This window comes from Scyliorhinus torazame, chromosome 17 (assembly GCF_047496885.1).
Source record: "Scyliorhinus torazame isolate Kashiwa2021f chromosome 17, sScyTor2.1, whole genome shotgun sequence".
NCBI classification, from domain to species: Eukaryota; Metazoa; Chordata; class Chondrichthyes; order Carcharhiniformes; family Scyliorhinidae; genus Scyliorhinus; species Scyliorhinus torazame.
In genome coordinates this window covers 118,389,518-118,407,177 of record NC_092723.1, presented here as the reverse complement: position 1 = coordinate 118,407,177, position 17,660 = coordinate 118,389,518, and the positions used below count along the sequence as shown (strand labels likewise).

The 17,660-nt window shown below is 45.2% G+C and overlaps 1 protein-coding gene across 1 annotated transcript in view; it reads left to right on the top strand.

Annotated features, from left to right (window-relative positions):
* The window catches only part of foxk1 (forkhead box K1), a 152,150-nt gene extending 135,719 nt beyond the window's left edge, over window positions 1-16,431 (top strand). Inside the window, exons 7-9 of the mRNA XM_072480954.1 lie at window positions 2,066-2,335; window positions 9,948-10,175; window positions 11,993-16,431. Of these exons, the coding sequence (XP_072337055.1) occupies window positions 2,066-2,335; window positions 9,948-10,175; window positions 11,993-12,204 (710 nt within the window). The 3' untranslated portion in view covers window positions 12,205-16,431. The remainder of the gene's footprint in view (window positions 1-2,065; window positions 2,336-9,947; window positions 10,176-11,992) is intronic.
* Window positions 16,432-17,660: the final 1,229 nt, after the last annotated feature.

The following is a 17,660-nucleotide window of genomic DNA, read 5'->3' as shown; positions in this document are numbered from 1 at the left end:
GCCCCCCCCTCATCTCCGCGCCCCCCCCTCATCTCCGCGCCCCCCCCTCATCTCCGCGCCCCCCCCTCATCTCCGCGCCCCCCCCTCTTCTCCGCGCCCCCCCCTCTTCTCCGCCGTCGTCCCCTCTTCTCCGCCGTCGTCCCCTCTTCTCCGCCGTCGTCCCCTCTTCTCCGCCGTCGTCCCCTCTTCTCCGCCGTCGTCCCCTCTTCTCCGCCGTCGTCCCCTCTTCTCCGCCGTCGTCCCCTCTTCTCCGCCGTCGTCCCCTCTTCTCCGCCGTCGTCCCCTCTTCTCCGCCGTCGTCCCCTCTTCTCCGCCGTCGTCCCCTCTTCTCCGCCGTCGTCCCCTCTTCTCCGCCGTCGTCCCCTCTTCTCCGCCGTCGTCCCCTCTTCTCCGCCGTCGTCCCCTCTTCTCCGCCGTCGTCCCCTCTTCTCCGCCGTCGTCCCCTCTTCTCCGCCGTCGTCCCCTCTTCTCCGCCGTCGTCCCCTCTTCTCCGCCGTCGTCCCCTCTTCTCCGCCGTCGTCCCCTCTTCTCCGCCGTCGTCCCCTCTTCTCCGCCGTCGTCCCCTCTTCTCCGCCGTCGTCCCCTCTTCTCCGCCGTCGTCCCCTCTTCTCCGCCGTCGTCCCCTCTTCTCCGCCGTCGTCCCCTCTTCTCCGCCGTCGTCCCCTCTTCTCCGCCGTCGTCCCCTCTTCTCCGCCGTCGTCCCCTCTTCTCCGCCGTCGTCCCCTCTTCTCCGCCGTCGTCCCCTCTTCTCCGCCGTCGTCCCCTCTTCTCCGCCGTCGTCCCCTCTTCTCCGCCGTCGTCCCCTCTTCTCCGCCGTCGTCCCCTCTTCTCCGCCGTCGTCCCCTCTTCTCCGCCGTCGTCCCCTCTTCTCCGCCGTCGTCCCCTCTTCTCCGCCGTCGTCCCCTCTTCTCCGCCGTCGTCCCCTCTTCTCCGCCGTCGTCCCCTCTTCTCCGCCGTCGTCCCCTCTTCTCCGCCGTCGTCCCCTCTTCTCCGCCGTCGTCCCCTCTTCTCCGCCGTCGTCCCCTCTTCTCCGCCGTCGTCCCCTCTTCTCCGCCGTCGTCCCCTCTTCTCCGCCGTCGTCCCCTCTTCTCCGCCGTCGTCCCCTCCCTCTTCTCCGTTCCCCTCTGCTCCGCCACCAGGCCCCAGCAGCCAGCCTCTACTCCGCCACATGCATTCTGCTTTCCCATCAGGCCTCAGCAGTCTGGACCCACTCCCACCAAATGAGTACTTTTCCTCAGCACGATCACCGCCGCTGGTGTTCACTGTCGTCCAATCTCAGACTGTTTTTCAATCACATTTGCTCCCCTTTACAGAAACCTCACGTCCAACTTGCCTGCCTGACTGACATTTTGAAAACTGTCTCCAGGTGCCACATTTTGGCCTATGGGCTACTGGTGGTATTGTACCACAACCTAGTCAACAGTAAGAAGGGAAATAAAAGTTGTCTCCGGATAAATTGGCAGCTACTTAGCCCTGGGTGTGGAGAAAGCAGCAAGCTTTTACATAATGCTTTCCCTGACAGCTTGAGAAAGATAATGGGCTTGAACAATTGTCCTGCAGTTCTGTGATGCACTGTGTTGACTCAATAACGTTCTACACTGTTTATGTATAGATAGCTACAGGATACTGGGGTTCCAAACCGTCTGATTCAGTTTGAGACAGTGACCAGCGAGTAAGATGGAATCAGTGGCCAGGGAATGGAGCTGGGGTGGAAGACAATGGCTATGGCCTCCTAAAAGTTTAGTTGGTGCAGTACTGCATGTTGGAGAAGCAGCTCTGACAGTAGAGGCAGTGGAAGATGGTGATGAGCGAGAATTGGGAGTCATCGGCTTACATAATAAATTGATATTTTGATTCTAATATTTGAAACCTAACCTCCGAAGGACATTTATTTATATTAAGTGTTATTGTTATTATGGAGATGGGAGAATTGGATTGTGGTTTTGCTCTCTAATGTAATAGAAACTGCCAGATTACGTCTGTGCTTGCAAAGCAAGGTTGACTATGATTTATTAAGTAGGAAAGATTGTGCTTGAATCTACTAACTGTTGTATTTCCTTTCCAGGTTCTCCGGTTAGTGGCCAACCTGTTATAATGGCAGTTCCGCCCCAACCACCTGGTGTTGTTACAAAATCTGTGGCTTATATGCCAACCTCCCTAATAACTTCCCAACAATCCACTGCACATGCCATCCATGTGCTTCAACAGGCTCCCACTGTAACCATGGTGAGGGTTCTAACAACATCGGCCAACTCCTCTAATGGCTACATCCTAACCAATCAGAGCCATATCGGAAGTGGACAGGTCATACATGATGGTTCCAGTGACCAGAAAGGTAAATCATTATGGTTCTGTTTTTAAAAAAATTATGCTCCTTTGTTGTTCATAAAATCTTGCACCTTGTCACATTTTTGGTCTCTTTTGTCATTAAAAGATCTGTATTCACATTTATGATGGAAGCTACAATTTTACACTTGTCCTGTAATCACATCCTTCTGCCAGGGGTGACAATAATAATGTCTCAATTTTTCATTTCTCGGCTTTTCTGCCTGTCCTGGAGGGCAATATTTCACTAAGTATCTTGGGCCTAAAATTGGGTGCAGTCTGTGTGAACATAAGACCATAAGATATGGGAGCAGAATTAGACCATTCGGCCCTCAAGTCTGCTCTGCCATTCGATCATGGCTGTTAAGCTTCTCATCCCCATTCTCCTGCCTTCTCCCCGTAACCCCCGATCCCCTTATTAATCAAGAACCTATCTATCTCTGTCTTAAAGATAGTCAGTGACTTGGCCTCCACAGCCTTCTGCGGCAAAGAATTCCAAAGATTCACTACCCTCTGGCTGAAGAAATTCCTCCTTGTCTCTGTTTTAAAGGATCATCCCTTCAGTCTGAGGCTGTGTCTTCTGGTTCTAGTCTCTTCTACTAGTGGAAACACCTTCTCCACATTCACTCTAGCTAGGCCGTCCAAAATTCCGTAAGTTTCAATGAGATCCCCTTTCATCCTTCTAAATTCTAACGAGTACAGACCCTGAGCCCTCAATCTTTCCTCATATGACAAGCCCTTCCTTCATTCCCGGGATCATTCTTGTGAACCTCCTCTGGACATGCTCCAAGGCCAGCGCAAGCTTCTTTAGATACGGGGCCCAAAGGTGCTCACAATATTCCAAATAGGGTCTGACCGGAGCCGTATACAGCCTCAGCGGTACATCCCCGCTCTTGTATTCTAGCTCTCTCAAAATGAATGCTAACATTGCATTTAACTTCCTCACTGCTAACTGAACCTTCATGTTAACCTTAAAAGAATCCTGAACTTGTGCTTCAATTCCCGAAGCCTTTTCTCATTTAGAAAATAGTCTATGCCTCTAATCTTCCTACCAAAGTGCATAACCTCACACTTTTCCACATTGTATTCCATCTGCCGCTTCTTTTGCCCACGCTCCTAGCCTGTCCAATTCCTTCTGCAGCCTCAACACGGCCTGTCCCTCTACATATATTTGTAACATCTGCAAACTTACCAACAATGTCCTTTGTTCCTTCTTCCAGATTGTTGATATAGAACATAGAACAGTACAGCACAGAACAGGCCCTTCGGCCCTCGATATTGTGCCGAGCTTTGTCCGAAACCAAGATCAAGCTATCCCACTCCCTGTTATTCTGGTGTGCTCCATGTGCCTATCCAATAACCGCTTGAAAGTTCCTGAAGTGTCCGACTCCACTATCACAGCAGGCAGTCCATTCCACACCCTAACCACTCTCTGAGTAAAGAACCTACCTCAGACATCCCTCCTATATCTCCCACCCTGAACCTTATAGTTATGCCCCCTTGTCACAGCTACATCCACCCGAGGAAATAGTCTCTGAACGTCCATTCTATCTATCCCCTTCATCATCTTATAAACCTCTATTAAGTCGCTTCTCATCCTCCTCCGCTCCAAAGAGAAAAGCCCTAGCTCCCTCAACCTTTCCTCATAAGACTTACCCTCCAAACCAGGCAGCATCCTGGTAAATCTCCTTTGCACCCTTTCCAATGCTTCCACATCCTTCCTATAGTGAGGTGACCAGAACTGCACACAATATTCCAAATGTGGTCCCACCAGGGTCATGTACAATTGCAGCTTAACCCCACGGCTCTTAAACTCAAGCTCCCTGTTAATAAACGCTCACACACTATAGGCCTTCTTCATGGCTCTATCCACTCGATGGCAACCTTCAGAGATCTGTGGACATGAACCCCAAGATCTCTCTGTTCCTCCACATTTCTCAGAACCCTGCCGTTGACCCTGTAATCCGCATTCAAATTTTTCCTACCAAAATGAATCATCTTGCACTTATCAGGGTTAAACTCCATCTGCCATTTTTCAGCCCAGCTCTGCATCCTATCAATGTCTCTTTGCAGCCTACAACAGCCCTCCACCTCATCCACTACCCACCAATCTTGGTGTCATCAGCAAATTTACTGACCCACCCTTCAGCCTCCTCCTCCAAGTCATTGATAAAAATCACAAATAGCAGAGGACCCAGCACTGATCCCTGTGGTACACTGCTGGTAACTGGTCTCCAGTCTGAAAATTTTCCATCCACCACCACCCTCTGTCTTCTATGTGATAGCCAGTTACTTATCCAATTGGCCAAATTTCCCTCTATCCCACACCTCCTTACTTTCTTCATGAGCCGACCATGGGGAACCTAATCAAACGCCGTACTAAAATCCATGTTTACGACATCAACTGCTCTACCTTCATCTACACACTTAGTTACCTCCTCAAAGAATTCAATCAAATTTGTGAGGCAAGACTTACCCTTCACGAATCCATGTTGACTATCCCGGATTAAGCTGCATCTTTCCAAATGGTCATAAATCCTATCCTTCAGGACCTTTTCCATTAACTTATCGACCACCAAAGTAAGACTAACCGGCCTATAATTACCAGGGTCATTCCTATTCCCTTTCTTGAACAGAGGAACAACATTCGCCACTGTCCGGTCCTCTGGCACTAACACCCTGGACAGTGAGGACCCAAAGATCAAAGGCTCTGCAATCCCATCCCTTGCCTCCCAAAGAATCCTAGGATGTATCTCATCTGGCCCAGGGGACTTGTCGACTCTAAGGCTTTTCAAAATTGCTAATACATCCTCCCTCAGAACATCTACCACTTCCAGCCGACCCGCCTGTATCACACACTCATCCTCAAAAACATGGCCCCTCTCCTTGGTAAACACTGAAGAAAAGTATTCATTCAACGCCTCTCCTATCCCTTCTGACTCCATGCACAAGTTCCCACTACTATCCTTGACCAGCCCTAACCTCACCCTGGTCATTCTTTTATTTCTCACATAAGAGTAAAAAGCCTTGGGGTTTTCCTTGATCCAACCCGCCAAGGACTTCTCATGCCCCCTCCTAGCTCTCCTAAGCCCTTTTTTTTAAGCTCATTCCTTGTAATCCTCAAGCGACTGAACCTTGTTTTTTCATCCTTACATACGCTTCCTTTTTCCTCTTGACAAGACATTCAACCTCTTTTGTGAACCATGGTTCCCTCACACGGCCATTTCCTCCCTGCCTGACTGGGACATACCTATCAAGGACACGCAGTATTTGTTCCTTGAACAAGCTCCACTTTTCATTTGTGCCTTTCCCTGACAGTTTCTGTTCCCATCTTATGCTCCCTAATTCTTGCCTAATCGCATCATAATTACCCCTCCCCCAATTATAAACCTTGCCCTGCCATATGGCCCTATCCCTCTCCATTGCAATAGTGAAAGACACCGAATTGTGGTCACGATCTCCAAAGTGCTCTCCCACAAACAAATCTAACACTTGGCCGGGTTCATTACCCAGTACCAAATCCAATGTGGCCCCATCTCTTGTCGGCCTATCCACATACTGTATCAGGAAACCCTCCTGCACTCACTGTACAAAAACTGCCCCATCTGAACTGTTTGACCTATAGAGGTTCCAATCAATATTTGGAAAGTTAAAGTCACCCATGACATATGTATTGTGAATAGTTGTGGTCCCAACACTGACCCCTGCGGACCACCATTAGTCACTGGCTGCCATCCCGAAAAAGACCCCTTTATTTCCCACTCTCTGCCTTCTGCCAGTCAGCCAATCCTCTATCCATGCCAGTACTTTGCCCCAAACACCCTGGGCTCTTATCTTATTTAGCAGCCTCATGTACGGCACCTTGTCAAAGACCTTCTGGAAATCCAAATAAATCACGTCCACTGGCTTTCCTTTATCGAACTTCCTCAAAGAATTCTAATAGATTTGTCAGGTATGACCTCCCCTTGACAAAGGCGTGGGCCGGGATTCTCCCGCAATTGGCGGGGCGGCGCGAACCACTCCGGCGACAGGCCGCCCGGAAGTTGTGGAATCCTCCGCACTTCCGGGGGCTAGGCTGGCGGCGGCGGTATTGGCGCCGCGCCGAAGGGCCACCGTGGGCCGGCACGAGTTGGTGCATGCGCAGAACCGCCGGCGTGTTCTGGTGCATGCGCAGAACTGCCGGCGTGTTTCCTGCGCATGCACGGGTTTTTTTCTCCGCGCCGGCCATGGCGGAACCTTACAGAGGCCGACCGGCCATGGCGGAACCTTACAGAGGCAGGCGCAGAGGGAAAGAGTGCCCCCACGGCACAGGCCCACCCGCAGATTGGTGACTCCCGATCGTGGGCCAGGCCACTGTGGGCCCCCCCCCGAGGACTCCGCTAGCCGCCCTCCGAGCCAGGTCCTGCCGGGATGGACCATGACCATTTCACTCTGGCGGGACTGGCCGGAAACGGGTGGCCCGGAGAATTGCCGGGGGGGCTGCTGACAAGAGCCTCCAACCGGCGCGGCGTGATCCCCGCCCGAAAACCGGAGCCGGCGAATTCTGCAGCTGACGTCGGAGTGGCATGGCAGTATTCGCGCCGCCCCCCGGCGATTTTCCGACCCGGCAAGGGGTCGGAGAATCCCGCCCTTGGTGTCTCCGCACTATTTCATCATGCACTTCCAAGTACTCCGCAGTCTCATCCTTAATAATGGTCTCAAAAATGTTATCAAATCAAAGTCAGGCTAATCGAGCTATAATTTCCCATCTTCTGCCTCCCTTAAACAGGGGTGTTACATTAGCCATTTTCCAGTCCTCTGGGACCCTCCCTGACTCCAGTGATTCCTGAAAGATCACCACCAATGCCTCTACAATCTCATCAACTGTCTCCTTCAGAACCCTGGCGCCGTAGTCCATCCAGTCCAGGTGATTTACCCAACTTCAGACCTTTCACCTTCTGCAGAACCTTCTCCTGAGTGATGGCCACGACACTCCCCTCAATTCCCTGACTCTGAACTTTTGGTATGCCAGTGGTGTCGTCCACTGTGAAGACTGATGCAAAGTAACTATTCAATTCCTCTGCAATTTCTTTGTTCCCCATTACTAATTCTCTAGCCTCATTTTCCACTGGTCCAATGTCCATTTTTGCCTCTCTCTTACCTTTTATATATTGAAAAAAACTCTTGCTATCTTCTTTTATATTACTAGCTAGCTTACACTTGCATTTCATATTCTCCCCCCTTATTGCTTTTTTAGTTGTCCTCTGCTCGCTTTTAAAGGCATCCCAGACCTCTGGCTTCCCACTAATCCTCGCCACCTTGTGTGCTTTTTCTTTTGCTTTTATGTTGTCCCTGACTTCCCTTGTCAGCCATGGTTGCCTCATCCTTTCCTCAGCATGTTTCCTCTTTCTTGGGATGAATTTCTATTGTGTCTCCGAATAACCCCCAAAAACTCCTGCTGTTCCACGTTCTTCCTGTTAGGCTCCCCTTCTAATCAACTCTGGCCTGCATGTCTTTGTAGTTACGTTTATTGAATTATAATATCATTACATCTGATTGCAGCTTCTCCCTATCAAACCGCCGAACTGTAGGGTGAATTCTATCATATTGTGGTCACTGCCCCCTTAAGTTCCCTAATCAAGTCTGCCTCATTGCACATCACCAAATCCAGAATTGGCCTGTCCCAACAAGCTGCTCCAAAAAATCATCTCGTCGACATCCCACAAATTCCTTTTCTTGAGATCGGCTACCAACCTGATTTTTTCACCTGCACATTGACATCCCCCAGAATTACTGTAATATTGCCTTTCTTGTAATGTTTTTCAATCTCCTGATTTATTTTCTGCCCCACATCCTGCCCACTCCTAGGGGGTCTGAACATAACACCCATCAGCGTCTTTTTCTTTGCGATCCTCTACCCACACAGATTCTACGCCTTTGACCCTGTATCGCTTCTTGGTATTGATTTATTTTAATTTCTTACTAACAAGGCAACCCGCCCCCTCTGCCTGTCCTTTCAATAGGACTCATATCCTTGGATATTTAAATCCCAGTCCTGATCCCCTTGCAGCTCCGTCTCTGTGATACCACAACATCGCACCAGTTTCAGTGTGCGCTACAGGCTCATTTACCTTGTTTCATAAACTGCGCGCAATTACGTACAACACCCTCAGTCCTGCGTTGACTGCCAAACTTCCCATATTTGTCCCCTTATCTGCTGTTCCATACTATTTAGTTTAAATCCCTAGTCTACCGCACTAGTCATGCGATTCGCCAGGACTCTGGTCCCAACATGATTCAGGTGAAGATCGCCCCATTGGAACCGTTCAATCCTTTCCCAGTACTATCCAAATGTCCCATGAATTCAAACCCATTTCTCCCACACCAACTTTTGAGCCACGCATTTACCTCTTAATCTTACTGACTCTGTGCCAATTGGCTCGTGGCTCAGTTAGTAATCCAGAGACACTTACCTTTTTGGTTCTGCTTTTTAATTCAGCCCCTAGCTGCTCGTGTTTCTTCAAGCCCAGGGACTGTCCAAAATTAAGTCTTGGTACTCATTATACTATTATCATTCTGTTACTGCTTCACTATCTGCTTCACTTGTTAAATGACTCTACTCCGTTATCCATCCATCGGCATTAACCATGCTTCCCTTCCATTCTTATGACTCCCTCTTTGCTCCTCTGTTGCCACCTCTTTTATGCTTCCACTTCTCTTTCTCTGCATTGCAGCATAGCTCCTTGTCTGTTTCAGCCACACTATCTCACCATTGTTCCATGTCCATCCTTCTATCATTGTCTATGTATGTGGTTGTAGTACCCACCTCTTCATTCACCTGAGGAAGGAGCTGCGCTCCAAAAGCTAGTGATTCGAAACAAACCTGTTGGACTTTAACCTGATGTTATAAGACTTCTCACTTCTATCAGAAAGTATTCTATTTATTCCAAACCTGTCTTATCTCACACTGTTCCTCCCAACTCCTCAATATCTGCTAGCTCCCATGACCACTAAAACCCTAATTTCCCATTGCTGATATCTGACTATTCACTTCCCCCAACTAGTGTACTGACCTCCTGTTTTATATATCCAAAGATTTTGCTCCTCTTGCCACGATTCACTCCCCATCTTCCCATCCGCTTTAATACTCTATACTAGCCTATTACCCTTCCCCTTAATGCTAACAACTCAGTCCACAATTACTTGATCCCCAGCCAAAATCCTATTATTCTTTGCCAATCACTGATTACTCCACAATTTTATCCCACTAAGTACTCTCTACCCCTACATTACTTAATATTCAGTATTCGAATCTCATCACAAAAATAATTCCTCTCTCAAAAAACATATCCTAACATTTACTGTCATCAGTAACTACACCATGTCCATTATAAACTGCAACGTCTTCTGACTTTTCTCATCAGCAATGCAATGGCAGGCCCGTCAGCTATTGTTACATGTTTATTTTAGCAATCTTGATTTGTTGCAGACTGTTTGGTGGCAACCCTGTGGTGAGCATGTGCCATCTGCAGTAATTCTATTACTCCAAAGACCACCGTGATTGTAAAATTCACTGTTGCATGTTGCAGGATTTTTATATATTGGAACTGGAAGATGATCTTTTGTTTAAATTGTATCTGCAGGAATCCTTGATGATAAATCTCTTGTGACATTTACAAATGTACCTACTGGCAGTCGAGTGATTCAGACGGTTAGCAGTCAAATGCCCCAACATGTACCTGGACAGATGGTCACAATCCTGCAGCAGGCACCTGCAACTTCAATGGGACAGCATCAACTTCCAGTGAAGACTATAACTCAGAATGGTAAACATGCTGTTCCTGTGGCAAGCCTTCAAGGAAATACTTATGGTAGGTGAATTTAGTAACCAGGGTTTTTTTTCTTCAAAAATAGGGCTATGGACTGGGCACCAGATGGTGTGATTAGAAAGGGCACCTGGGTGTCCTCGGGCTGGCATGAGCAAGATGGGCTGAATGGCCTCCTATGCTGTTACTTTTCTATGGATCTATGGTAAAAATCCAACGAGTTCACAATGCCCTTTCAGGAAGGAAATTGTTCATTTTTACCAAGCCTCCCTGGCTTATATGTGACCCCCCCCAGACCCATGACTCTTTGCTACCCTCTGAAATGGCCTAGCAAATAGCCAGTTATATAAGAATGGGTCGTAAGTGCTGACCTACAGTGATGCCAACATTCCATAAAAATATAAAAGAAAAACTGACTTGGAACAATGGAATTACATCCAAATGATAATCCCAATGCTCTTGCTGTTTTGTTGTTTAAACGACTGAAGTCGGCAGAGATCTTTTTTAATATACAATCCCTACAGTGGAGAAGGAGGCCATTCGGCCCATGAGTCTGCACCGACCCTCTAAAAGAGCACCCTACCGAGCCCCACTCCCCTGCCCTATGCCCGTAACCCCACCTAACCTGCACATTCCTGGACATTAAGAGGCAGGTTTTTTTAGCGTGGCCAATCCACCTAACTTGCACATCTTTGGACTGTGGGAGGAAACCGGAGCACCCAGAGGAAACCCATGCAGACACGAGGAGAATATGCAAACTCCACACACAGTCACCCAAGGCCGGAATTGAACCCGGGTCCCTGGCGCTGTGAACCACTGTACCACTGTGCTAACCACTGTACCACAGTGCCATCCCAAAAGATTCTTTATCTTTATGTTCTGTCAGAAAAAGTGAACGTGAGCAGTGACTGAATTGTATCCCCAAATTCCGAGGCTGCAGAGCAGAGTAGATTGTAGCATTCCAGATGTTTGACCTCCATGATCAGCTGATCATCCAGGCATCATAGATTTTGACATAAATTGTTCTATAATATATCCGTGAGCTTCATTCAAACTCCCAACATTTTGAAATCTGGTTCCAAAATTTTGTTTCGCAAGATCAATTGTCTTTGCAGACGTGATTTTTTAAAAAGTTGGAGAGTATGTTTTTGCGCTACCCATGAATGCGTGTTTTATTAGCAGTTTTCAATGGCATCTCGCTTTTTATATAGAAACTTGGGCAATGTATTATGTTGGTACTCAACTGAATTAGATCAGTTTGTTGCTTTTTAAATGTATTTGTAATACATTCTGAAACGGAGTTCTTTCTGACTGGGATTTGAACTTGCCTGCTCTCATTGGTGGACTACTCAGACAGGATTAAAATAGTTCAGTGGAGCAGTCCACAGGGAAACGTTCTGCACCTTCTCCCCATGCCTGTGTGGGTTTGCTCCCACAAGTCCTGAAAGATGTGCTGTTAGGTAATTTGGATATTTTGAATTCTCCTTCTGTGTATCTGAACGGGCGCCGGAATGTGGCGACTGGAGGCTTTTCACAGTAACTTCATTGCAGTGTCAATGTAATGAAGCCTATTTGTGACAATAAAGATTATTATTATAAGAGAGGAAAGCGATCTGGACTAATCCTGGCCCAAAAAGCATAAATCCTACCAGCTGATCACAGGGCATCATTGACGGTGGCTCTAGTAAAGATTGAAGCTCAGACTTGGCCACCATCCATCTGAAATGGGAAGTGTAATGCAATTTTGAGGAGAACCTTTGGAAAGAGCATCATGAAGAGATCTTGATTTCATGGTAGAGGTTTTAATAAAACTTGCAGAATAGGAACACTTTTTAAAATTATAATTTTCTTCACCTCCTCAGCTATAACTAATCCACTACAGATCCTGGCTGCACAGGCTACATCTTCCTCCCCTGTAGTTGTGAGCAAGCACCTTGTCACAGAATCGCAACATTCAACAATGTCCCTAGGTGAGCCTGAGGCCAAACGGCCTAAGATGGAGGAATCAACTGGATCAGGCTCGGGTCTTGCTGTGATCACATCAACTCCACAGATGCAGGGTGCCAGTGAATAAAGAAGACCGGAATCGAGGAAACCGATTACAATGGTGAAGATATACTCAAAGTGTGTTCCACAGAAAAAAAACAGAATTCCAAGGTGCCAAACTGATGGGAGAGAGGATTAAAAAAAAAACCAAGCCTACCTTGAACTGAAGCGCTCATTTTTAATGAGGAAATGAGACAGCTGATTGTAGAATCAAGGGTGGCTGAGGTGGAGAAGGCAGCCATCTCCATAATTCAGGCTTTGTTGGTGTTTCATAAGCCTTAATTTAAAAGATATATATTCTAAAGGATTGGTGGGAGGGAAGCAGATGAGATGACCGAGTTCCTCTTGTTTCAACAGGTGGGATTTTGCCGAGAACCTATCTTGGTGAAGTAGAGAGAGTACTCCGTAAATGTGCTAACTTATGTACTTAATTACTACAACCATATGGGTACTGCTGACTTGCCATTTCTTGTGCACATGGTCTTTCCAGAAGAACAGAGAATTAAATTGTTTTGATAACTATCAATACTGCCCAGATCATGTTGGAAACATTTCATGCTCTCACCCACTGCCATTAAATTCAGCCAGTTTGCTCACTGTGTATTGCACTTTGCTATACAGCATCCCCACAGTGTGGCTCATTTGGGGGAAGACCACAGGGACTCATTATAACCAGGTAGATTGGGTGGGTGGGAGTAAGGAATGCAGTAGCTCTCAAATGAGTGAAATTTATTTTTAAAATGGGAATTAATTAAAGCAAAACAGGACAATTAATTAATATTGTTAAAGCCAGCCTAACAAGCCAGGGGGATGATGTTGGTGCCCCTGTGCTTAATGTCAAAAACAGAGGGATAACTGCCTCATCTGAGAGTTGTCAAACTAGTTTGGTTCCTGTGCTGAAATTTATTTTTCTTAAAGGTGCCTGCTGGCCCCAAACCTTAAAATAGAAAATTTTGCCTCACTTAATTACCTCGTCCAGTTTGACAGTGATGTTTTAAGTTTTTTTTTTCTTTTCCCCCAAACTGTGCAGTAGTGAGTTAGCAATAGTTTTGCCCACAACATCAGAGCAATGTTTTCATTGTCTATGTAACGTAGTGTAGGGTTGGTATGATTAGTGCTGTCATTTGAATCAGTGAGAACAGGTCTGTTGTTAACCTTTGACCTGATTTTTTAAAAATCATTTAAGCTAGCAACATTTCTTGTGCTGAACATGGCAAGCAAGCTATCTAGGAGTAATTAGTCTAAGAAAAATGTAATTGCAAATTATAGCAAATTATCACAATTGGATTCATTCTGAAATTAAACCCAGTTTCAGATCTAATGATGCACACATAATCCAGATTTCTTTCTGGAATTGGCCTCGTAGTGTACATCACTTTAGAAATATGAGTTGGATATTCCTGTTCCAAACAAATGTTCGTATATGCAAATAACTTAAGAAATAGGTACAACAAATTGAATCAGATCCAGTTGATCACAATGTGATCTGCTTGGCACACAGTATTACTTCTGTGTAGCATTTCAGAACCATTAATAGAATTCTATAATTCGCTCATGCTCATCTATTAATTTATGCTCGTTGATTGTGGTGTTCCATACTTTTCTTGTTTTATACTTCCTTCTGAAAGTTACATTTCAGCAAAAGTAGTTTCCTTTGAATCCACGCAAGTATAGTTGCATCACAGCTAATATATATTTGGCCCGTTTTGTTGCTAATTCTTGTCTAGATCTCGGTTAAACTTGTGTTGGTTACCGGGAAAACATAATCAGGTTAGGTTGTGTCTACAGTTGATGAAAAATGAATGTCAGAGACATGCATTATGACAAGCACAAGATTGTTAAGTATTGGTAATTTTTTGACAGACTGGAGTTTTAATGAGAATAGCTATGAATTGCTCTCTGCAATGCTGAAGGGTGCAACTCCATTTTGTAGAAATTGAGTTTTTTGAAGATTGGTCATTCTAACAGGTACTTTGTTAGTTTTGAGGTCAATTACATGGTTTCCGTCAACACCATTAACTAAGGGCAAATGAACATATCAACAAAGCAAAGAAAACTCAGTTGAAACTAAAATGATGATGACCACAATTTGGTCAGAGGTTTGTATGAAGACAAAAAGTTTTAAAAGAATCATATTGGCTGGTCATTTGAACTTCCAGGAAAACATTGGTCGTCACAGACTGAGCGTGCAGATGCAATAGTTTGACAAAGGTTTATGATCAATGCAGTGGAAAGCTGTTAAAATATGTGTCTGTACAGAATATTGCATTTCTGCAGTATGCCCTTAAAAAATTAAGAGCCTCTTGCATATTTTACTGGTATATGCAAAGGTTCATCATTCATTAAAATGCTATATTTGTTTATGTATTGTTTTGACAGTTTTCCACTGTACATAATATCCAATAATTTTTAAACATGAGAGGCCCTTCTCCAAGAATTTACCTTCCTTAGTTAGAATATCATAGACTCTGAAAAATTAGAACAGTCAGGGATGTGAAAGGAGTACTGAACCTCAGGCCCTTCAGAATCCAACCTCTCGTATCATCCAGTTGCATTTTGAACAGCCTCAATATTTTTATTACCCGACAGATTATTTCGAGCATTTATTATTTGAGAAGTGTTTATGTCTGGTATCTGATTTAAATTTACTTACGAGTAGTACCTGTCTAGATTCTCTGGTCCTATTTTTTGGCTTACTTTTAAATAATGATTTGAAGTTTCAGAACACTGAACTGCAAAGATTTGTTCTGGTGAGGATGGGGATTTAAAACTATTCAATGGTCTTTCTATATATCTAAACTTCCTCAAAAACCTGGATTTGAAATACGAAAGTATCAAGGGTAATGGTTCATTAAGTTAGTGTTTTTTTAAAAAGTGTAATGTAAAATCATAGCACCACAGAATAAACTTTAAACATTGTAAAATAATTAATTGATATCGATAGTTACTTAAAGGAATGTGCATATCATTTGTGATGGATTTTTAAACAACAAATGAGGGGACTGATGAAGAAATGCTGTCTGCTTTGGGACAGATCAGAAGTGATCAAGATGTTTTTCCACAGTGTTCATTTCTTGCTTATTTTCAAGAGCATCTGACAGATCTGGACTTGAAGCCCGTTAAGAAAGAGCACTGAACTTATTATCATAACCCTTTCTATGCTAGTCCTTATTCCTTTCTTCATGCCATGCTGTGTTGCACACAGCATGCACGGTGTTCCAAATCAACAATGACTTGGTTTGTACTCTAATGCAATTTAATTGGAATTTTTATCTTTGACATTAAATTTGCTACTGCTGTGAAAATATATGGACAGACGGTGAATGGCAATGTTTGACTTTGGACAGTAAAAGTCTGAGGTAGATTGTCAACACAACCTGTCTGGTGAGGTCAGAGAGATGGTCTTATTTGGACTTGAAAAGGCATTTTTTCTTCTGGCACACTCCATATACACACAGCCATATCTCTTATGAAATAAAGCCAATTTCAAGTGTTTGAATTTGCAATAATCTCTAATCTCTAAGCAAATTTGCACTATTCTTTCAGTACAGTTGTTGGCAACTTTCCCCAATCCTGACCATATTACTGTCCAGCATTTGGCGCAGTCCCCCTGCACCGTGTAAGGGAATTTGCGAAAGGTTTGTTTATGTTACCTAGGCAAAGTATGCTACAGGTGGAAATATAAAGTCGAATATTGCATATTGACTGATTTGTTTGCTGTTAATCAATTGTCAACCAACAAAGTATGATTCACACAATGATAATTTTCTTGCTACATCTGTGTTTGCCATCAGTCCAAGCTAGAATAGCTATTTTTAAATACATAAGCATATGTAGGTGATGCACTATTATTTGAAAATACCGTGTTGTGTTATAACTTTACATTTTCTATATTAAACGCAACAAGATGTTAACAATCTCAATGCAAAGGTCACTCCCACAAGACATTAATATACAGATCCCAGTATCCCAAAACATGGGGATGGGGAAGATGAGACTTAAAATAAATCTCATCTCATCAAAGATATTTTTAACAATTTTGTATTCTAATTTATAATGTGGATTTTAAAGCAAAAGTCCAGTATTGGCACTTTTTTACATTATGGGCGTACTTCAATTGAATGGAAGAATTTGAAAATACCACGTGGGCCACATTTCTGTTGTCTCATAAACAGTTATACAAGAATTGGATTCTACATGCGAGATGAGGCCTATTTGTATTCTCTGAATAAACTGGTAAAAGAGATAGTGGTCTCATTTAGTGTCTGTCTCATCTCTATAAAGGGCCAGTATCATACTGTAGATAAAATGCTATCCATTGATTTTTATTTTGTGTTCAAATCATCCTGTTATAAAACATATTGGCTGGAATTTTTCCAAAAACTGGAAAAGTGTCAGGTTCAGTCAGAAAACTGGCATGTTTCTCCACAGGGAAACAGGCAGCTTTCCTGATGAGATCTTCCCACACTTACTTTTTGATGGTGGGGGGGGGGGGGGTCATGTTTTTTACCATTATTGGGAGGGGCAAGCCTAATCATGTCACCAAGCCTGGCTTCACCGAGATCAGGGCCCCCTGAACTCAAAGTGAAATTAAAGACCCTCCACCCTCATGGACATTGGGGTGCCTCCTCCTCATTCATGGCATGTTCTCGTTCTCTCTCTCTCTCTCTCTCTCTCTCTCTCTCTCTCTCCCTCTCTCTCTCTCTCTCTCTCCCTCTCTCCCTCTCTCTCTCTCTCTCCCTCTCTCTCTGTCTCTCCCTCTCTCTCTGTCTCTCTCTCTCTCCCTCTCTCTCTGTCTCTCTCTCTCTTCCCCCCCCCCCCCCCCCCCCCCCACCCTCAACACGCATATTAACATTGATGGCCAGCCTTGTACCCCTCCCTGAGTTGGCGGTACCAGGGATGCCATGCCCCTGAATACCTGGGAGCTGTAGTGGCCTCTTGAGTCTACCAGCATGGTCATCACATCTGGTCTCCTTTTGTAGAGATCAGTAATGATTTCCGCTGGCGCCACATCAGGTTGGCGGGTGGGAACATCATGGTTCCGGAATATTCAGTGTCAAGCTGACATGGCATATAAAAATCTATTTAAATGCATGGTAATCGTTTCACACTCTTGCTGGGCGTGACCCTGATCATGTCTGTTGGTAGGGCCCGGGAACATCGCAAACTGTTTGGCGCCTGGTGCAAATCCTGTTTCCGGGTTCTCCCTGTATTTTCCCACCATAGCAGGATTTGTGCCGGGCGCAACGCGGCTGGAAAATCGCCCCATTATCTTAAAGAATCCAAAAGTACGCAATGTAAGGAAAAAAGTGAGTTATATGTTTTGATTCCAAATTTAGGAACATGGGAATCAGGAGCAGCAGTAGGCAATTCAGCCCCTTGAGCCTGCTTCGTCATTCAATCAGATCTCGCCTGGCCTCAAATCCGCCTCCTTACCTGTTCCCCATAACCCTTTAATAGTTTTTTTAAAAACCAGAAATATAT